At 41.4% G+C, this 22,987-nt stretch overlaps 1 protein-coding gene across 4 annotated transcripts in view; it reads right to left on the reverse strand.

The window, feature by feature from the left end:
• Positions 1 to 22,987, reverse strand: part of Nrp1 (neuropilin 1) — a 152,415-nt gene that overhangs the window by 73,799 nt on the left and 55,629 nt on the right. For all 4 annotated transcript variants that reach the window (XM_028767710.1, XM_028767707.1, XM_028767709.1 and 1 more), the window contains exons 4-6: positions 13,909 to 14,090; positions 8,085 to 8,312; positions 1,699 to 1,854 (exon numbers count right to left, since the gene is read on the reverse strand). In XM_028767710.1, coding sequence (XP_028623543.1) covers positions 1,699 to 1,854; positions 8,085 to 8,312; positions 13,909 to 14,090 — 566 coding nt within the window. The remainder of the gene's footprint in view (positions 1 to 1,698; positions 1,855 to 8,084; positions 8,313 to 13,908; positions 14,091 to 22,987) is intronic.

Here is a 22,987-nt window from a genome sequence, read left to right on the forward strand (position 1 = left end):
AGAGAGAGAGAGAGAGAGAGAGAGAGAGAGAGAGAGAGAGAGAGAGAGAGAGAGAAAGAGCCTGCAGAGTATGCAACATGGGATTACTGGAACACGGCATCTGTAATTATGTTTTCCTGAATGGGGATATTTAAAAACAAGATTATGAATGTCAGCACAGTTATTATTAACTTTCCCACATGGGCTAAGGTTGACAAAAATGCTATTTTAAGTGGAGGGATGTGGTATGGTTGATAGGGTGCTTTTGCAGCGTGGTCTCCCCACATAGGTCTCATGCCAGCACTTTGTAATCTGATGACATGGGGCATACCACCTGTAATCCCTGCACACTGGGGGTGGAAGACCAGGAGTCTATAGGGGTGACCCTAGCTGAGATTCCTAGTAGCAGAGGATATGGAGACTGACATAACCACCTCCTGTAGTCAGGTAGGACTTCCAGTAGAGGGAAGAGGACAGAGGACATCAACTCACCCACAGAACCTTCAACCCCAAATTTGTCCTGCCTACAAGATGTACAGGGATAAAGATGGAGCAGAGATTGAGGGAAAGGCCAACCAATAACTGGATCAACTTGAGACCCATCCCATGGGAGACAGCCAACCCTTGACACTATAAATGATACTCTGCTATGCTTGCAAACAGGAACCTAGCATAACTATCTCCGCAGGGGCTTCCATCTAGCAGCAGATGAAAACATGGAGAGAATCACAGTTAAATATCAGGCAGAGCTCTGGGAGGCTTGTGGAAGAGTTGGGGATATGAATGTGGGAGGCAGAGGGGTCAAGGATACTACAAAAGGACCTACAGAGTCAACTAACTTGGGATCATGGGGGCTCACAGAGCATGAACCACCAACCAAAGAACATACAGGGGCTAGACCTAGGCCCCTACACATTGGTAGCAGATATACAGCTTAATCTTCATGTGGGTACCATAACAATTGGGTAGGGAGGCTATCTTTGACTCTGCTTGCCTTTGGCTCCCCTTCCACTACTGGACTGCCTGGTTGGTCCTCAGTGGGAGAGAATGCCCTTAGTCATGGTGTGACTTGGTGTCCCAGGAAATGCTAATACCCAAGGGGGTGTTTCCATTTCTATGAGGAGAAGGAGAGGGTGTAATGGGGAAGAGATTTGTGAGGGTGGAACTCAGAGGAGGGTGGGAGCTGTGATTGGGTTGTGAAATGAATAAATAAATTAATAAAAAGAAACATAAAAGAATAATGTCAAAAAATATAAAAATAAAAGTCCTGCTTTTATACATCCTACTTTTACTTTATAAGAAAACGGTAGTGAGTTCCTTGGGGTCTCCCATAGTCAACTGCCCTTGTGTGTGACTGCTCTGTGTACTAGATACCACTGACTGGTTCTGCCAGAAACCACCCTGTGGTTCCTGACACCTGTGCCTTTGAGGTTCCAGGGAGACCTCCAGGTCACCCCTTATTGTTTCCATGTAGTGTGCAGTCATTTTCCACTTCCCTAACTGCAGAGACTCACACATAATTTTATGGAGGAAATACACCAAACAATTTTTTTTTCCCAATTGACACTCACACACAATTTTTTTTTCAGAAAGAGAAAAATCAAACACCAGGCACCACAGTTCACAGAACATTTCTTTAGTGTTTTGTGTGGCCTCAGGTGTGAGAGAAATAATGGGCAGTGTTTACTACAGGGCTTTGTGAGACGAACAAATACTGACCTTCGGAGATGCTGCTCTGCAGCACACTGTAGTTGGCTGAGAAACCTTCTTTTGCTATTGCGCTGTCAGTGTAAAAGACCATGGATAGAATGCCTGAAGAGGAGCGGATCCGGCCAGGAGTTTTCTGCCCACAGTAACGCCCAATGTGAGGACCAACTGGAAAAGTAGAAGTACAGAGAATGTCAGATTTCCTCTACAGCAGATGCAAAACTAACCACTCAGAAGGACAAGCCGTGGCAGAGCACCAGGATTCCTGTCACCTAGCTTGAGTGTCGCCTGGTTAACTGGTGGATAGTGCATGTATTGGATGAATCTGTGCAGAGGATTAGAGAAGATGCTCAGAGGGGCATTTGCAGGACAATCATGTTCCCCAGCCAGCACTGGAATGGAACAGGATGGGGAGATGGTTCAGTGCCACAAAGACCAGAGTTTAAATCCCCAGAATCTACATACAAAGCATGCATGGCAGCTCAGTGGTAATCTCAGAGCACAGTAGGTAGAGGCAGAGATCCCAAAAACAAGTTGGTGAGTAAACTCTGTATTCCATGACAGACTGTCCCTCAGAAAATAAAGTGGAGAACAATAGAGAAAGACAACCAAATGGCAGCTTCTGGCCTCCACATGACCTGTACACACATGTGCACTCACATCACATACATGAGAACATATATTATACTCATACACCACATACACACATAAAACAAAAATGAAACAAAAGCAAAATGACTCCTAAGGAATAACTGAGGTTGTCCTTGGGCCTTCACACAAGTAGGCTAACATGCACACACACACAGAACCTGCTTCAGTTGAAAAGAATGCAATTCAAACCATCTTGTGGCACCTTGTTATTCACCTTCAGTCTAAGCTGTTTCTACAGCTCAGCAGGAAAGATTCCAGTTAGGCAAGGTCCAGGTATCTCACTTCTCCTTTACACAGAGGAGAGCCTGGAGACAATGTCCCAAGAATCATTCAGGGCCACACAATGCCAATTTCCTTCTTCACTCCACTATGTAGCCCTGCATTCTAAACCATTCATATTATACATTTACACAAAACACTCTTCAGCGTTGTGACCAACATCTGATAGAAAACTGTAACCATTCAAGACTTAAAAATTATAAGCACAATGTTTTGTATATGATAATAAGTTACAATCAAAATGAATGGAAAATGTATATTTTTGATTTCTGACTGTTTTTAATTCTTCCAAATCCAAGAATGGGAATTGTACTACATTTCCCATTAATGTCCAAGAAATGGCACACAATAACTATTTGTACCGAGCAGGAGATATGTTTGCCTTAGGCCATGAACGGCCCCGAACACTGACTAATTTGTGTTAAAATCAAATTCTGATTTGGCTTGGTGTAGCTGTGGCTCTGCTGAAATGTTTTAGCCCAACCTTGGCAATGAGTTACTTAGTGCAGAAGCTCCTAGCAGCTGAGAGACCTTTCCACTGATCTGTTCAGATCAACAAAACAAAAAAGTAGTCATTTTCTCTCTAGTAGTTTTTTTTTTTTTAAATCACATATGGTAAAAACATACCAGATGGCTTGAATTTTGAAGGACAGTCTGGTGTAGACCATTTTCCCTTCTCAGAAAACCATTGTTCTATACACTTGAGCTACTAATCACTGTGATCACTTAAGGATCCCAGGAGGTAGACTTTTCCCTGTTCCCTAGGGTGGAGGGACAGCTCTTCAAAAAGGATATGGGTCTTCAAGGATCATGCATGTAACCTGTGCAGAAGGCAGATGATGAAGGTAAGATGACTCAAGTATCATTGCAAAAGTGAACCCTACAAGAGCTGGTCTTCCCGAAGCCCCAAGAACCACTGACTTTCTAGTGGGAAGACAATCTGAAAACTTTGTATTTTATAGTATGTAGTCCCTTGGCTGACAGGTTTTCAGTTTGGACAATTCTATTTTTTAAGATTTATTTATTTATTTCATGTTATTTCATGTATGTGGGTACGCTGTCGATGTCTCCAGATACACCAGAAGAGGGCATCAGATTCCATTACAGATGGTTGTGAGCCACCATGTGGTTGTTGGGAATTGAACTCAGGACCTCTAGGAAGAGCAGTCAGTGCTCTTAACCACTGAGCCACCTCTCCAGCCCCTTGGCCAATTCTCTTAAACAAAACAAAAACTAACTGAGGTGCTGCATATATTTCAGTTTATTTTTGTTGTTTTTGAGAAAAGGTTTAATGTATGTCCTAGAATGGTCTCAAACTCACCACATAGCTAACAATGACCTTGACCTTATGATCTTATATTTTCAGCATTAGAATCACAGGCATGTTCCACTATGCCTGGTAATATGCAGTGGGGGATTGAACCCAGGGCTTCATTAGATAAGGCAAACAAATCTACCAACTGAGCTCAATGCCCAGCTTTGACACAATATTCTTTTTAGATACATGAAACAAGAGCTTTGTGAATGTTAGGTAAGTATTCTACCCACGAATCCCCAGCCCTAAGCCCTCTATGCATTACTCTGAATATGTAATCACTTGATATGTTCAAAGTCATCAACCTGACTGAATTCAAAGGCTGTTCTTTCTGCCATCACCCCTCATTCTAGAAACTTGGTGTGTGATGTGGTTTACCACAAGGAAAACACAAGGGTATCCCAGGAGAGAGGGTGATAATGTATCCTTTAAAGAGCACCACACTGGTCTATAGCTTTGAATGTTGCAAAGAGAATTTTGTCACAATTGCCTCAGAAAATGGAACTCTCACTGTTTCACTTCTTTTCAGCTTAATCTTGGCCTGGATTTCTTCTGCAAGTGCTAGCTCTTTGCCAGGCTTTCTTCATTCTGGATGTGAGGCCCTGCCACTAATTCAACGATTCTTTTCTTGGCCAAGGAGCTCCAGGTTGTCCGTAATGTATGCACAAAAACATCTTGCTGAAGCCAAGAACTCAGTTCTTCCCTTGCCTGGATAAGAATCCCATTTTGGTCTGCAGTTATAAATGAGAGGCTTAGTGTCCATTCATCCTCTCTTCATGGTTCCCACTCATTTAAATTCCATTAGTGTGGTTTCATAATCTTTTTCTTTAGTCTATGGGCAAACTTTTACAGTCCTAATCCTTGGGGTTGTTCCTTGATCACCACAGCCCCTGACCTTCCTGATCAACACTGGCAAGGGAAGCACTGACAGTCATCCTCCCCCTTTCCTATCACCCCATTCCTTTGGGGAGGGTGGCAGGGAGAGTCTCTTTGAGAGAGAAAACAGAAGAGAACTTGTCTAATGCAGACTCATAATTTAGAGTCTCCATGACTCACTGGTTTATAATGTTGGAGGCATGTTGGGTAAATCTGCCTTCTGTCTTTTAGAACATTGCCCCAGACAGATCCCTGTATGTCTCCTTAGGAGCCCTCAAGATATGAGAGTGTAAGGCTTTGGCGACAATAATACAAAGAGGTATTGAATTTTCGTGAGCAACAGGGGGACCTCAGCTTTGCAAGCTAATGCAATATTGATCTGAGCCAGGAGGACAAGGCACTCTCATGCGCAACATATGTGCTCATTTGTGTTTTATTTGAACAGGGCTACTATTTTCTTCTTCTTGTAATTGTAAACCCAAAGGCCAAAGAGATCACCAAACCCAGAAGTATAATGCAAAAATAAATTACTGAGGACTTTAGTAAGGGGGATATACAAGCTCTGAAAAGCAGGACCCCAGTTCCATCAGGTTGGATGTGAAGGTGAAAGAATGTCTGTCTTGCTTAGATGACAGCACCCTACTCCATTATTCTTTCCAATAATCATAGCCCTACCTCATACTGAAAATAATATGGTCTTCTGTCTTCTTATATGGAAAAAAAGGAACAAAAAACCCCACAAAACGTCTTTTTTGTGTGTTTGTTTCTTGTTTGTTCCATTTTTTGAGACAGCCTGGTACTTGTTGTGTTGCCTAGGTTATCCTTGAACTCAGTAATCTTACTTAAGCCCTCTAGGTTCTGGCATTACATATATAATACTATGCGATCTAAAGAGGTACTTTTAAAGAGACAAAACTTTAATACATCAGAAAGGAATCATTTCATAGGCACTAGACAGGCCACTTAACTTTCCATAATTTAATAAGCATATCAGTAGAGAATCTCTAGAGTTTGCACATTTATTTCTGTCATAGTGGTCTTACTAGGCTACTTTAAATGTAAAAGTAAATAAAAAACAGCAGCACTCATCTAGAAACTCATTCTTGATTCTCCTGATCACTTCTACAATGTCAGTGACAGCTAAGTTCTGGTCTTGCTCAAACAGAGGACTGGCACACCAATGGTGTGAGCTCATCATTTTCTGGTTCCATTGTCCAGTCCACACAAACATGTAGTATCCTTTCCAGAAGCAGGCTTGGCTCTCTGTATCAGTTCCTTCAGAACTCGTGGATTCACCAAGCTTACAGAGAATGAGAGATGGAGACATGTATTCACAACCTACATGCCTTGAATTCAGAGTTTTAGAGTAGACTACTCTTCTTCAAAGGCAATTTGAGTCAGTGGATAGCTTTCAATTACTTAGTCATTTCACTCGATGTTTATGAGAAGATGGAACATAAGGTCATGGGATGGCTAAAAGCCGTTTACACCGTTTGGATATTGTTTCTGGTAAAGATATCAGAGACTAATGATCTATTGGGAATTATGAGTGTTGAACTACAGTGACAAAAGTGTTTATGGTGCCACTTACAAAAAAAATCCAGGAGGGTCAGTTCTCATTTTCCCTAGGAGAGAGCAAACTAGAACTGTGTTCGTGTTGACTGGATGAAGCCAGGTAACTATGAACAAACATACAAAGTTTTTGTGTAGCGAATATAGCTCAGTTGATTTAATGCTTGTCTAGTGTCCATGAAGCCCTGGGTTCAATCCCCATCATGACATAAACCAGGTATGGCAATGCATGCCTGGAATTACAGTACTGGGAAGATGGGAGTTCAAAGACATTCTCAGCTACATAGTAAGGTTGAGACCAGCCCGTACTACATGAGACCCTGTCTCCAAAACAAACAAAATAATGACTCTGCATATCCCAAAGCTAGTGTTCTCTGGAAATGAGTCAACTCTGGCTCAGTTTAAACCATGGGTGCATAAGGTTGGCAACTCATATTATTCTTGGTTTCAACACAGTGAGTTTTGTAGAACCAGAAAATCACCACTTTAAGAAACCCTTGACACTAATAACAATGTGCCTCTTTCTAAAAGTATTCTAAATAAGTTGGTTGATGGGACCTCCTCCTCAGATGTCTTTTTAATTGAAAGTTCTAGAAAGGAAGGCTGCAAATTTGGGTTGTGAACAAATAAACCTATTATTATGCATTCCAACTATTGTTACCACATTATTGTAATGCTGTTTTCCTAATTATCAGATTGAGTGCTTGGAAATCAATCAGTGCTATGTTTGGGAAAATCTCATTATCTAATGAAGGAAGAATATCTGCAAGATCATTATAACCTTCTTCACAAGGTAAAAAAGAAAGAACAGATCAAACTAATGTTAACTTGCTCTTTCATTAAGTGGCAGTGTAAAGCTTCTCTAACATTAAAATTTTCTCTGCTGTTTAGTGATAAAGTAATTGGAATTTAAATGTCTTTTTCAAAACTATAAACAGTTGCATTCATATTTTACCTGATCTTCACTTAGAATGTATTCAGTTTAAGAATACCATCCAACCAGTTTAATGGTAGCTGTACATCTTCAACTGCTGGCCACTGAGCCATTTGAGTTGTCCTTTCCAATATATGCAGTGTGTTCTCAAGGGAAATCTTAACAGGAAATTGGGCTAAGCACAATTTCAGCAACACAGCTGCAACAAGTTCTTTCATACTCTTCTCTTTGGAATTTTCATGTCGATTTTTTTTTTTTGCATTTACTTTCGAACTCTCCTGAAAGTTTCATAAATTTCCACATGGCTATTTCCCAACCTCCTTCAAACCCATGCTTAAAATTGTCTTGTCTTACACTGGTCTGGCTTGACCACCTCATTCAGAATTTCAACTACATCTACTCTTCCTGATATGCTATCCCTTAATTCTGCTCTTCTCTTCCTCTCTCATTTCTAGAATGAGTGACTTGATGTAAGTGATGTTTTAATGAACAGAAATAAAGTGGTCAGGAAAACTATGTGTTGATCTCCAGGCTATCACACAGAACCTTGGATAATCTTTCAGAGACTCCACTGCCTGTGTACACAGTGAAGGAGTTGGGAGCCATAGTTGGGAGAGCCTTTCGAATCACAGAAATTCCATTCCTGCCCTTCAGAGTTACATTTTATTCCCTTTTAATTTTGGACTATTTTAAGAAATGATGTGTGCCTTGTGACATTTATAAAAGATTCTTCCTTTTTGAGGGATCTTTCCAGCTGCTCTTGGGCGTTACCTTCAGGGAATCCATCCCAGATCTCCAGCCGGTCATAGCGACAGAACATTCCTCCAGGAGTATTTGAGTCTTGCTCCAGGTCAAAACCTTCAAACTCCAGGATTATCTCAGACATCTTTGGTGCAAAGATGATGTAGGTGCACTCCAAGCTGTTGGGGTATTTTTCAGGGTACCCAGGGGACTTTATCACTCCAGTAGATGATGTATAGTTCTGAGAACATTCGGGCCCTGTGAGCAAGAGATAAAAGGGACACAGTGAAAATTTCTCAACTTCCCAAGAAATATAGGGGGGAAGGCAGAGGGTTTCTAGGAAAAGCCCACTATCATCTCCAGTCAATGCTCAGCCATTCCTTAACAGTGACCTACATGGTGAAGTCAGGCTAAGGTTTACTGGGTTCACCATAGTGTCCTATTTGTGGAGTAATTGAAAAATATCTGATGTTGCAGGCATGTGCGTGTGCGCTCAAGCGCGCACACACACACACACACACACCATGATATCAAGTATCATATATATATATATATATATATATATATATATATATATATACATATACATATATATGTATGTATATTCATGTGGGAACAATGACTAAGTAAGCTGCAGAAATCTCGACAGAGCCCTAGAGAAATAATTACAGCCCCTTCAAGCTCAGATCTCTAAATCTCATGGCTGACAGCCCTTTATTGGTGAAATAGAACATTTATGGAGGCGAGGGAGAGAATTCAGCCAAGAGAGTTTGGGTTTCAGATTCCCCTAGCAGTGAGTCGGTCACTCTGCCAGATGTGACCTCTGTCTCTTTGACAAACTGAATGTGAAAGGTAATTCGTACATGGACCCCGGGTGACTGGCTCAGGCTGAGCAGTGTTGACACAGGTGCATGTCAACGTGTGGCAGTTAGCAAGGGCACCATAAACTGTGATTACAGCCCTGATGCTAGGAGTCACCTGATATCAACACTGACACTATAACCTTCCCCCAAGTATCAGCTGTGGTGTAGTATACCATCCTAAATTTGTTCATTCAGAGGCATGTGCAGAAGGTACATATTTACAATGTGTGATTTTAATAGCTGTTCAGGGTTATCAAGACTTTGCAGATTGTGGTGATTTGTGATTGCAGAACAAGAGGAGGTATGTAGGCCCTATAGGCTGACCTTGTAGTTATATGAATGAACAAAATTTCAAGTCTATGGCATCCAGAACCAATCAGGTTAGGGCTATCTACACAGCTGAAAAGCCAACTTTCCCTTGTGGCCACTACTTTTCTGATCATTAAGTACCACACTTAAGTAAAGCAGAGAAGACAGGATATCCCTTCCCCTTTAAAGAGTCATTTATTTTATTTCCAAGATGGAGTGTTTTCATGTCTCCAGCTCCTCTCTGAGGAAAAAAACACTTGGTTAGGTCTAAGGGAAAGTGCATAGAGAACGCTCATGCAGGTATTAATATCTTCTCCTGAGAAAGGTTAGCATACCTAGATGAGACTATGGTTCAATGAGACAAAAAAAGTTTGATCAGAATTGACTCTACAATTTTCAGCATCTCCATGGTGTCAGGCCACATCATGTACCCTTGGAAGTGATTTCAGGGTATGGCTCAATATAGCAGAGAAATCTCAAGGAGTGATTGGAGAGAACTGGGCTAAGCACCAGAAGATGTGGGCTCCATTCCTGCCTTGGACACTGACACCATGGAACCTCAGGCATCTCTGAGCCATCCTTGTTTTCACGGGCTCTGAGCTTTGGATTTGAAAAAGAAAATGTTGATTTTTTTGTTTTTTCTACTATACACCAAAATTTTTTATTTTGTTTTGCTTTGCTGTATTTTATTTTATCTTATTTTATTTTATTGAGGGAGAGGCTCAGAGAATGCAGACTAGCCTGGTACTTGGTTTGTAGCAGAAGATGCCCTTGAGCTTCTTGCCTTCATCTTTCAAGTGGGATAGCACATATAGTGCATATACTCTACCAAATGAGTGGCATCCCCAGCCTCAAATGGTTGATTTTGTTTTGTTTCATTTTAACATTTTCCCTTTTCACTATTATCTAAGTTGGCCCCATTAAAAAAAATGTCCCCTCCACAGGAGACAGTGGCAGAAGAGGATTCAGGAACTCCACAGGAGCTCCCAGGGCTGAACAAGAGTGAGGCCAGTCTGGAAGCCAGTGAGTCGCAAAGGGGACAGTCTTGTACATACAAATCTAGAAGTGTGCCATCTTTGACTATGACTTGGAAGATGACAAGTACCTTATGTGGCTACCAAAGAAATCACATCTGGATATTAATGACAAAGGGAAAGGGATAATTATAACTAGGATGCTTTCCTAGAGTTACTGTTACATAGGGCCACCTATTTCCCAGGAATTTAGTCTCAACTCCTTGTAGCTGAGGATGATGGTGAAATTCTGCTATTCCTGCCTTCAGTGATCAAGCAATAGTATTATACACCATGCCTAGTTTACCTCCTGTTGGGAATGGAACCCAGGTGTTCCTTCATGTTAGGCAGGTACTCAACCAACTGAGTAATATCCCTCCCTGATTCTTGCTAAATATATAGAGTCTTAATTTCATAGTCTGTACCAAACACTGCCACTCAGCCCCTGACACTGAGGTCCATAGAAACTGCTCCATATTTCTTTAGTAGTGGGGCTGGTGGCCCAGGCCAACAGACAGAACATCAGAAGAGTGACAGGCTAGAGGTGTGTGTGTCCCAGAGAAGGGTCTTTAGATAAATGTTGGGCTACTTGTCCAAAGTTCCAACATCTGGGAGAGCAGATGCAAAGGAACATCAGGGCTCTGGCGAGAGAATCAGGGTGGTCCAAGGTGACCAGGGGGAAAGGTGAAGAGGGAATAAGGCTGCCAGGCAGGACAGTCCTTGGTCTCAGCTTTTGGGATTAGTACTAGTAAATTCTCATACTTGTAGTCTACTGCTTGAAAACTTCAAAGCCAGCATCTAAAAAATTAATTTCCTGGTTGCATTAAACTATGATCAGTATAATCCACATGTGGCTTTTTTTGTTTGTATTTTAGAAACTTTTGAAGTTGCTGAGCCCCAAATGAAGTGCTGAGTTTTCAGAAGATCAGAAATCTATGAGTTCTGTATCATTAAATGACTTCTGAGGAATAATATCTATTTATGCATGTATTTTGTGAATACTTTTATGCAGACTATAGGTGAAGTAGTAGAAAAATGGGCTTTTGAATTTTTTTTTAGATAGAAGCAACAGTGTTGGAAAATAAAGCATATGTTATATGGGGGAATTTGAAGATTGTAAGAGAATAAGAGAGATATAAGATAATAAAAGATTTAATTATTGGTGAATGTAAGATACATGTATATATAGTACACTTGTACATACAGATACTCTGTGTGCTGTATGCAGTGTATACACACAGAGGACAACTTGGACATGTGCACAGAAAAGTCAGGTTAACTAGGAATGCTTCCTGAGAAAAGAGACTGGGGCCAGGTTTCCTAAAAGATCAAGTGCAATTTGGAAGGCTACAAGGGCCCCAAGCCTTAAGGGAATCGGTTCATTTTAAGTTGCTGTAACAGTTCTCGTCAGTAGCAGGTATCAGAATCAGATGTTTCTGTTTAATCTGAACCTACATGCCTGTGCTGGGTTCCAGTGAGGAAGAAACTGATATTCCAGCCATCCACGTGAACAGATAGTGGCAGAAGTGAGCATCACACTCTGATCAGAGATAGTCCTGGAGAAAGATGCTCAATTCCTAAGTGACAGTTAAAAGTAGACGAGGACAAAGGCTGCTCAGACCCTGTCCAGCATCCAGCAGGATCAAACTAAACCCAGCAGGCTAGGTTATAATGACAGGGGCTTGATGGCCCATGGAGAGGCCTCAAGTAGGATTAAACTACAGTGGCAAAAGCACAATTGTGGTCTACTTGGTGGTTCATGGCAGTCGACTTGGAAGGAGGATGTAATTTTCTGAGTCTGTTGTATGAGACTGAAGGGAATAGGCAATATGCTAGATACAAGGAGGCACAGGAGAGTAGGCTAATAGTGCTTGGGATATAGGCTCTGATGGAGGATGATGAAGAATTCTCAACAAGTCAGCAACCCTTCCTCCTCCCTCTTCTGCCTCCCCCCTTCATATCTCTCTCAACTATCTGTAGATCATTCAGAAATACTGAAAATGAAAGTCTATTCTTACCCCCTCTCTGACACCTGTTGCCTTTGATGTTACCATATGCAAGAAAGCAAGCACATGTGAATGTATGTGTTGTACACATACAGATAGGTAATATCTTTTGGGTAACAAGTCACACAACTTTCAATGCAAGAAAACTTGGACCCATGTAATCAGAGATTCCTATGTATGTGTAGTCCACAATCTCAAGAATTATTCTTTCTTAAAAAAAAATTTGAGACAAGGTCTCTCACTAGCTCATTAAGTAGGCTAGGATAGCTGAATAAAATGTTGCAGGGATCCTGCTCTGTCCAGTTCCCCACTGCTAGAATTACAGGCATATACCACAACATCTTGATTTTTACAAAGTTGTTAGAAGTTCAACTCAAGTCTTCATGCTTGAAAGACAAGCACTGTACTTACATATAATTATGCAAGAAGTTATTTCTACACGAGGCAGGGCTAGCATCTTTGAAATGTAAAGAAGCCATATTGGTTTCTAAATTCCCAGTGGTTCTTCCTGCTGTGGGCTATGGGCTCTGGTTCCATTGCTGACCTGTAATACCTTAGATTTTGGACACTGTTGTGACTAGATTTTTTTTTCTCCTACTTAAACAGACACTTTCTCCTATATTTCACAATATGTTCTAGACTTAAGCCACTGTTTCTGGCTTGTCAAGAAATACCAGCCAACTTAAAACTTTAAGTAGCAGAAACAAAATTTTGGTACAAGAGGAACCTGCACTGGTCTCTAGATACCTCACAGTGCTATGTGTTAACCTATTTCAGATTGGATCTGGAATGTTCCCAGCTTGGTCTTATTGGAAGGTGGGGGACTTTTAGGTGGTATGGCACATTGGAAAGTCATCTAGTCAGTGTGTGTGTGTGTGTGTGTGTGTGTGTGTGTGTGTGTGTGTGTGAGACATCTTTGAAAGTGGTTATAGGATGTTAAGCTTTCTGTTTTTATCAAGACATGACCATAATCCCTCAAAATTGGAAGCCTATGAACTGTCAGACAAATAAAAGGAAAGTATTAACCATAGATTTAAGGTAAAAGAGACTAACATCCCTGGCTGACACAAAAGAAATCAAACTTCATGGCTGGGGATGTGATTCAGTTGATAGAGGGCTTGCCTGACTTGTATGAAGTCTGGGGCTCCATTCTCAGCAAGATATAAACTATATGGGACCACACAGTTGTAATCCTCATTCCCAGCAGGTGGAAGCAGGGCTGTCAGGAGTTCAAGGTCATCCTTGGCTACATAGCAAGTTAGAAACCAGCTTGGGTTAGAAATCATGGACAGGGGTGGAGGGAGACAGAGAGGAAGAGGGAGAAAGAGAGGAGGGAGAGGGAATAAACTCCGGTAGTACTTTAGCTTATTTCTGAAAAAAAAAATAAGAATCAATGGCTTTCAGAGAATTCAATGTGATACATTCTCTAATCAACACATTTCAGGGTGGCACCTTTTTAAAAATTATTGTTTTTGAGTACTTTTGATCCATTTCAAACACATTTTATTCAAAATAATTTCCAACATTTCTATAAGGGAAAAGTGAAATTCTTTATGAAAGGACAGAGCCATGACTTTCATCTTTCTTTTCACGTGATCTCTTGGGAATTCAAACAACACTAAAGAATCATTTAGTCATTCTTGTTCTTATGTAAGTTACTTACCTCTCTTGAAGATTTCATAGCGGATGGAAAACCCTGCCCCATGCGTCTCGTAGTCAGAGACAAATTTGATGAAGAGAAAGGGCCCTGAAGACACCACAGGAGAAGGTGCGATCTTCCCACAGAACTTTCCCCACAGGCGGCCGCCTTCATTCTCCCCATCGATCACTTCCACATAGTCATACCTTGCAAATGAGAAAGGGAGGTGTCGTGAGGCGGAAAGGAAGGCCCTTTCAATTTCACATTTTGAGAAATGTAATAGCTGGTATGGTCTGTCAAGGGGGGAGGGAGAAATGGACCATCTGCATTTACCACTGCTCAGCACAGGGGGACAAAATAGTGAAATGCAATAATTAAAATGGACTGAACTGCCTGTGCACATTATCAACAACACAGAACCATTGAGAATAATGGTGTCCATTATACTTGCAGACAATGTCAGTTAAAGTAACCAATTAACAAGAAAAAGCAAAATCTCTGAAGCACAATTCTCTATTATTAAGTAGTGTTGCTTTGTCTGTGGTTGGGGTGTCCTGTGCATAATGTAGGACATTCTTTTCAAACTGTGAGCTTCTCTTATGAATTCAGAATGTCCCCTTGGCTAGAGTGCCCCATGAACAATACTTTGATTTCTGTGAGAGACCTTCTAAACATATGGCCACAGAATAATAAACAGATTCTTCACTATTTAACGCCATTCTGTCCAACTCCAGTCTTCTGAGAAAGGACTCTCTCTTTAGCCACATTCAGTGGTTGAGACAGAATATCTCCCCAGTCTACATGAGTGTAACAAAGTATGATTTAAACTGAAAAAAGGGGTGTATGTAAAAATTGGAAAGTAACTTTGTTTATACTCACTAGAAGGAATCTTTAAAGGGATAATGTTGGAAAAAGAAACTCCACAATTGTGAAGCCATCAAGGAAAACCCAGGCTTGATAATCATGCTGACAGGACTAATGGTGAAAAGATCAGACTGGGTTAATGTGTGCTCAGAGCTCAAGGATCTTAAAAAGGCAGAAAACACAGGTGTCCCTGAGTAGAGCAAGATTTCCATTTGTTTGGTGTTTGTTTTTTAGTCTTTCTTTTGACTTCTTTTCTTCCACTTTTTTTCAAAAAATATTTGTGTGCGTGTGTGTGTGTATGTGTGTGTGTGTGTGTGTGTGTGTGTGTGTGTGTGTGAGAGAGAGAGAGAGAGAGAGAGAGAGAGAGAGAGAGAGAGAGAGAAGTCAACACTGAATATCTTTCTTTAAGAAAGAGCTCTCCACCTTATTTTTTAAGACAGGCTCTCCAACTGTACCTGGAGTTCACTGATTAGGCTGGACTGGCTGAGTAGTAACTGAGCTCCAGGGCCCCCTATCTTCACCTAGTGTACAAGGTTACAGATGCATACTGCCACGCCTGGCTTTGTATGTGGTTGCTGGGGTTTTAAACTCAGATCTTCAGGCTTGTGCATTGAGCACTGTGCCAATGAACCATCCTTCCCAGCCCTTCCTGTCTTACTAAACCACCACCTGGGAGTCAGACAAACTGGATTTGTCTTCGTTTTTCTCTTAGAACTCTCACAGAACAGTTGCAACCCATTTATTTCAAACCTCAATTTGCTTTTAAAATCTTGGGATATATTCATTTTCAGCCCCTGGCTAAAATATGGCAGTCACATAAACTGTATTTGGCAATTTAAAAGAAATCAAGTGAAGAAAATCTTCATGATGACTGTGCAGTCGCTAACAAACCCTCTTCAAACTGTCAGGACCCCATGACTTATGTCTACGGAAAACCCCGGGAGACAATCACCAGGATGATATCACTGGTTAGAGTGGACAGCTCAAGGCTCTCTGAATTAAAGATGACATTACCTCATCAGTTAAAATTGTCTGCCAGCTTTGTGTATCTCAAGAAGAAAATAAAGCTGGCATTGATGGAGCTAAGCATTAACATATGTGAATTATTGTCTAAACACCATTTCCCTTGTTGAGTCTGTTATTTCAGTAGTAATCATGGGGCCCACTAACACCTCTAATATTACTGTCCCTTTGTGAAATATGGAAAGACGCTGCAGAGTTATTCCTTTCTCTGTCCTTGGCAGAGATATTTTATATTTAAAAGGGAAACGAGGAAGGGAAGGGAAGAGAAGTGAAGGATGAGGATGAGGAGAAAAAGATATTTAAAACCCTAGCCAGCCCTGGAAGAACAAGTCTGGACCCACCACAGCCTCTCCAACTAGTCTTTATGGAGTGATTCCTTTCATGTATTGCTCCATTGACAAGAAAGGCCTGCAGGCTCTGCCCTGTGCTTTCTTATAATCTAACTGTGATTTGAACTGCTTGCTGTGTTTGGTCTGGCCACCGCACACCCGGCTTTGCAATATAAGCTTTCATTCCAATCTTGACACGGTATGAATACTAAGCAACTAAATCCTGGTGCATGCTGCCTTCCAGGCACAAATAAGAGAGGTGGGGCAGGCTCTGTGAAGAAGGAAGGACACTTCCGTGGGGAAGGCTTTTTCCCAGGTATCAGAGTGTTCAGCTAACTATTGCCAGGGTATTGCAAGAGGGGGAGAAAGCTAGTATTTTAATTCATACATTCCCTGGTAGTAAATACTGGGCCCTCCCCCTGGCAACCATAAAAGCTATTTTTAAAAGTGTGAGGGGTGTGAATTAGAATCCCTTCCTAGCAAGAGATAAGCCATAGCCAGTGCCAAGTTTAGGAAATTGAGTTATTCGGGGATACTACAGTCACATTTGGATGCTGGAAGGCTGCTAGCGTTTTAGCACTCCCTTCAAAGAACTACCCAATCAGGTCCAAGCAATATAGGAAATGAAGTTCTTGCACACATGCACACATTCAGGAGAGTGGATGCTGCCCAAGTTGTAAGAGTAACATCACCAAAGGAGTGAAGAGGAGGCAGCTTGCATCTCCCTCTGGAGCTGACACCAGCCCTGCTCCCCACCGTTTTTTTCCTGTCAGACACCATGCACAAAATGAAGCTGATGGGCCAGTTTCCTTCCCCAGAATACCAAGGCAACTCACCCAGGCCTCACTGGCCTTGTGCCCAGGATCTCAAGTTTGCAAATTTTGACACTCCCTCCCTCTACCACCCCTCCACCACCCCCACCCCCCAAAAGGCTGTGCATTGCTCTGCTCCTGCTGCCAGTGAGGCAACCACCTCACTGGTTGGTTGGATTGTCAGGATCCTCAGCTGAGGCACATTCAGCTCTGCAGAATGAGGGTGGGGTGAGGTGGAAGGGGAGGCACCTGTTTGGCTCCAGCAGCTAGGGGAAACCTGAAAACTTACAAGAGGAATCTAATTCATGAAGCCACAGAGAAAGCTCTCTCAAATCAATTCAACCTGCTTTGGAAAATGGATGTTCCAGGTAACTAGGGAAGGGATCACCCTTCCACTCAGGGATTCAGGAAGCAGGCCCCTTCTGTCCCTGTTTGCAGTGTTGATGAGATGTGGCCCCTTGCTTATTGCAAAGAAAATGTAATCTTTATTTTTCTTTTTAAGTCAGGATCTCAAGATCCTGAATCACTAGACTTGAATTCATGGTATGCTCTTACTCCTTCCATGTTTTTTTTTTTATAAATAATTTATTTATTTTTGAACATGAAATGCTTTTTTATAGCATGTTTTACAAGGGGAGGGGGTAAGAGGGGCCAGGTGGTGGAGTGTGAGACAGGTGTGAGACACTATCACCAGCCTAGGGAATGTAAACTTACAGCGGATTTTTAAAAAAAAATTATTCAGAAGGCAATCAACCCTTTCGGGTGGCATTCTCTTTCTATTGGAATCCTCTACCTTCAAACTCTTCCTTGTGTGATTAAGGTGGCTGAGCAGATATGTATTTCCTGGAAAAGCAACATAAAGATCCATGTAGTCTTCTACAATTAAAAGAGATAGTCCCACAGTTCTGAATTCCAGGGTGACAGCTGCTAGATCTTTCCTTGACTGTTCTTGACCTTAGAACCTATGCCCTTCACAAGTCATAGTCCTATGTCTGTGTTAATCCCCCAACTTTACCCTTCTTGGTGAAATATCTCTAATCCTAGTTATCCATGATAGTGACAAAAGAATAAAAATTTTCTTCTAAGAATTCCTGTGAGAATGGCCATGGTATGCAGGGCATAGTGGTGCATGCTTTTAATCCCATTTTAACATTTGGAAGGAAGAGGCTTGGCAGATCTCTATGAGTTCCAGGCCAGCTTGGTCTACAGAACCAGTTCCAGGTCAGCCAGGACTACTATATACAGAAATCTTGTCTCAATAAATAAAATAAAATAAAATGCATAAATAAATATAAGAATGGCCAAGAGATTATTTCCCTTTTCTTTTGGAAGTCTTAGATTGTGGTTTTAGAAAAATGGCTGACTAGGGCAGAAAGTACTTGAGGAATGAGCACAGTGGGTCACTGAAGAATGGGTCCCGACACTTTAGAGGTGCATAGCAATGAACAGATGAGGAACAAGCCACACCTGTGTTAAATTTTCTGATACAGAGAGCTACTGTGACCAGACACCATCTCCTTCTACCTGGCTTTCACACACCCTGGAGCTGGTAGGAAGGGAAACTCTCAGGGTGTTTGTCTTTCTGATTTTCCAACAGGATCATCCCCTCACCCTTGACAAGGGCACAAGCACAAAGGAGAAATCTGATCCATAACATTGCTCCCTTCCTAAATTGTGAAGGAACAGCAAGAGACCAAATCTCCAACTTCAGCAGTAAGTTTCTGTGTAGTGCTGGGGTCTTTTGAACAAGGTTTTAGAATCATACCCAACAACCTGTAAAGGACTGCCAAATTCCCATCTAAGAATGACCTGAAACATACTTCAGAAAAGAACAAATCTCCCAGAGAATTAGGAAGAGCACTGAAAACACTTGGTGGAGAATCTAGACGTGTTTGTCTGCATGCTGGCTTCAGCAATTTCATGTGAGAGCCATTCCCCAGAAGTTCTGGCTGGCTTCCAATGTCCTAAACAAAACATTTGATCAACCTTTTGATGGCCATAGCCTCTTCTGAAGTTTAAAAAAAATTAAAATTTTTTAGAAATCCATTTTAAGGAAGCAGTCTAGAATAGTTTCAAATATTACATACATTCGTATTATGAGGTGGTTATTAACGTTTTCAACAATTGCATGTATGTGGTATGTACATGTAAAGTGAGTGGGAGTGTGCTTGCCTGTACATGTATGAATGGAGGCCAGAAGTTGATTCCAGGTGTTCTCCTGTACAGCTTTGTACCTTATTTTTTGAGGGAAGCTTTCTCAACTGAACCCAGAACTTTCTGGCTGGCCAGAAAGCTTCAAGGATCCTCCTGCCTCTATCCTCAGTGCTGGGGTTACAGGCTCTGTCTTAGTTACTTTCCTATTGTTATAACAAAATACTATGACTAGAGTAACTTATTTAAAAAATGGTGTTTAATTTGACTTATGGTTTCAAAAGTTTAGAGTCCATGATGCTGGAGTAAGGGCATCAAGGCAGGAGTAGATGAGAGCTCACATCTTGATCCACGAGTGGGAGACAGAAAGAGTACACTGGGAATACCATGAGTCTTTTGAAACTTCATGAGACCTCACAGCCTGCCTCTAGTGACACACCTCCTCCAACAAGACCATACCTCCTCATCCTTCCCAAACAGTCCCATCAACTAGTGGCCAAGTATTCAAATATATGAGTCCATGGAGGCCATTCTCATCCAAGCTACCACAGGCTCAAACCATTGTGCCCAGATTTTACATATATATTGGGGATCTGAACATGGGCCCTCATGTTTGTATGGCAAGTATTTTATCAGCTGAGCTATTATCCCAGCCCCCAGAATTTTAATAACTGGTAAAATGTGTATGCTGTGAGGAATGAGAAGTCTACATAGAGAGTGTACATTCAGTTCTAATTCATTTATAGAACAAGAAGGAAATACATCTAGCACTGGATTACATATTGATCTCTGGGATGGGAGATGGATCATGGCAGAGCTTGCAGAAGTCACGGGTTCAATTTTTATCACCCATGTGGTTCCTACAATCATCTGTATTCCCAGTTCTAGGAAATCCAACAGGCATGTATGTGGTACACATTCATGCATTCAGGCATGAATTCCTTACCCATTTCTGTATCTTTAATTTTTTCTCTTTTATTATTATTAGTTTTTTTACTATGGACAAGAGGTTTTTATAATCAGATAAAGTTAGTGTGCAAAGGACTACCCTACCTGTGTAGAAAGCAACAAATCAGTATGTTTGCCTACCCAAAAACTTTATATTTCTTGGCTAGAAAATGTTATCATTAAGATGTTCTATTTGAAAGTAAATCAAGGACTTTGCTTTTTTTTAATAAGCCACTGAATCAATTGAGATGCTCTGTGTGTTTTTTTAATAAGTTAAAGGAAATTATATTTGAGTTATTACTTTCTAAAATGCTGGCCACACTGCCTGATTATTGCCCAATAATTTCTACACACTGGAACATGTTCTCTTACTTGTCTTATCTAACTTGGTCTTTGTGGGGATCAGTTAGCAGTGGAGTAATTGAAGAAGAACCCAGAGTTGGGACCCTGTGAGATGGTATCCATGTCCACACAGTGCTATCTGTTGTGTTACCTGATCCCAATAGCCATCCTCCTCTCTGGGCATGAGTATAATAGGTATGTAGGTAAATGTGTGTAAGGTATGTATAGAGAAAAGATGTCAACCTTCCTCAGCTGTTATTCCTCGTGAGTAGTCCACCTTGTTTTTATTTATCTTGTTTGTTTATTGTTGCTTTGAGACATAATCTTTCATAGGCCTGGAGCTCACCACATAGGCTAGACATCACCCCAGCACACACTCCCAGATGTCTGCTCTAGCTACACTTTTCATACATGTTTTCTGGAAGTGTTATGTTTTTATGCCATAACTAGCCATTCATAGTTACCTGTTGTTTCTTCCCTGGTTACTGTTGTTTGAGTATTCCTCTAAGTCTTCATTGGTTTTTCTTTTTAGAGTTATACAAACATTTTCATGTTACCTTTCTATAGTTCTAACAAGTTCCTGATATATCCAACTTCTCATTATTGTTTGTGGTGGTGGTGTTATGTGCGTGTGGACAGGTGCATGTGTGCATTGAAGCCAGAGGTCAATTTTGGATGTTGTTCCTCAAGTATTGTGCACCCTGGTTATCACTGTCCTGGGTCCTGATGATTCAGCTACGCAGGCTGATCAGCTGATCAGGCTTATGGGTCCACCTGTCACTGTATCCTCAGTATTGGAATTCCAAGCACACGTCATGGAGGCTGGCTTTTTATGAAGTTCCAGGAACAGAACTCAGATTCTCATAGGGGCATGACGAGGACTTTATCTGCTGAATTAGATTTTCAGACTCTCAGACATTCAACTTCTAAAATGCAAAGTTTACATTAGATTCACAACTTTGAAGGTTTCAGTTGGATTGGCCCTTTGGGTTTAGAGCCTGTGGAGAGCATTCATCACAGGTAAGAATCTGGTGAAGGAAAGCTCCTCATCTCACGGCCATGAAGCAAGCAGAGAACAAGAAAGAAGTTCTGGGCTATTTCTTTCAAGAGCACAGCCCCATGTCCCTGTGAACTGAGAATCATGTATAAATATACACAACCCCCTTTTAAAGGCCCACTCTCTCCCAAAGTTCCAAATGAGGCCTTGGGGAGACACTCAGGATGAAAATTAGGGCAACTTTAGGGTTAGCAAAGGCAAGAATGTGCAAAGAGAGATGGTGCATTCCCATTATCCAAGGAGCCAGCTAGGCTGAAAGTGATTATGGTCCTCCCGCCATTATGGCCTGTGTCCTCCAGCCCAGGGTGGGTATTAGGGACTTTGTGATGAGAAACAAGTTCAGCTGAGCAGTGGAAACAATTCCACATGTGTGCTGGAGAGTAGAGGGTGTGGCAGCCTGACTTTAGATATAGGCAGCTCAGCACAGTAGGGAGGGACTAGAGCAGGCTCTCCTTTCCTCATGGTAACTCAGGGGAAGGGCCCTCTGAAGTCGACCTGGGTGATAATGCCCCCAGATTCAGAGCACAAAGGAAGCCTCCTGCTAAGGGGCCTGCTGAGTGTTCCCAGGTCTCTTCTCAGAAACAGAGGCACACTATGACAGGGCTGTTTCCTTCCAGCTCCTAGCCTACAATACAACATCCATTCAGAACTCAGAGTCACCCTGGAGACAGTTCTATTTTATGACATCATTGTGCTCTCTGTAAAGTTTTTTTTCTATATTCATCAGCAAATGTTTCCTCCTTAAGGCTATTTCTCTGTACTCCTTTCTTTCCATTTATCATCCATCTACCAACCTACGTACCTATCAACTGAGCTATTATCTATCACGCTAGTATATCATTTCTATATATCTACCTACCTATCATTTATCTATTTTTATCATCTCTTTATCAATCTACTAATCAATCTGTCTTATCAATTAAGCTGTTATCCTTTATCACCTATCTAATCTATTATCAACATATCAACCATCTACTATTAAGCTATCATCTACCAACCAATCTACCTGTCTATCCATCTATCATCTATTTATCTCAACTATTTAACATTCACTCACCTACCCACCCACCCATCCACCCATTCACTCCTCAAGCATCCTTACTGTATATATTCTATGCTTTAGAATCCGGGTTGAACCACATCAGTTTCCTATTTAGGGCTCATTTTTTCTTAGTATGACATTCAGGTTTTTTTCCAGAAGGTTTTTCAACAGGCACTCCACGTAGAAGTTCTAAGCCATAGATAGCTTTGTGATGTCTATTACAATATCTATCCATAAACCATGTGCTTATGCATATTTGTGTCGGGTAAAATGCTGTCAAAAGTGGCTGGTGTACAATGTGACTTAGCTATCTTTGACATTGAGAACCCTGCTGAGAAGGACAGTAATAGTTTAGTAGCATTTTTGTATCTCTATGGTTCATTCTTTGTAGTCTTATCACCCAATATCAGGTCCCATCTCTGAGTAGATCAAGGTATACTACAAAAGATCTCCTTCATTGGCTGGACCCAGAAAAGCATAATGCTGAAAGATACAGGCAACTGGAAATTAGGTTCCTCCCCTCCCCTCCCCTCCC

The sequence above is a fragment of the Grammomys surdaster genome, unplaced genomic scaffold (assembly GCF_004785775.1).
Source record: "Grammomys surdaster isolate TR1022 unplaced genomic scaffold, NIH_TR_1.0 181, whole genome shotgun sequence".
NCBI classification, from domain to species: Eukaryota; Metazoa; Chordata; class Mammalia; order Rodentia; family Muridae; genus Grammomys; species Grammomys surdaster.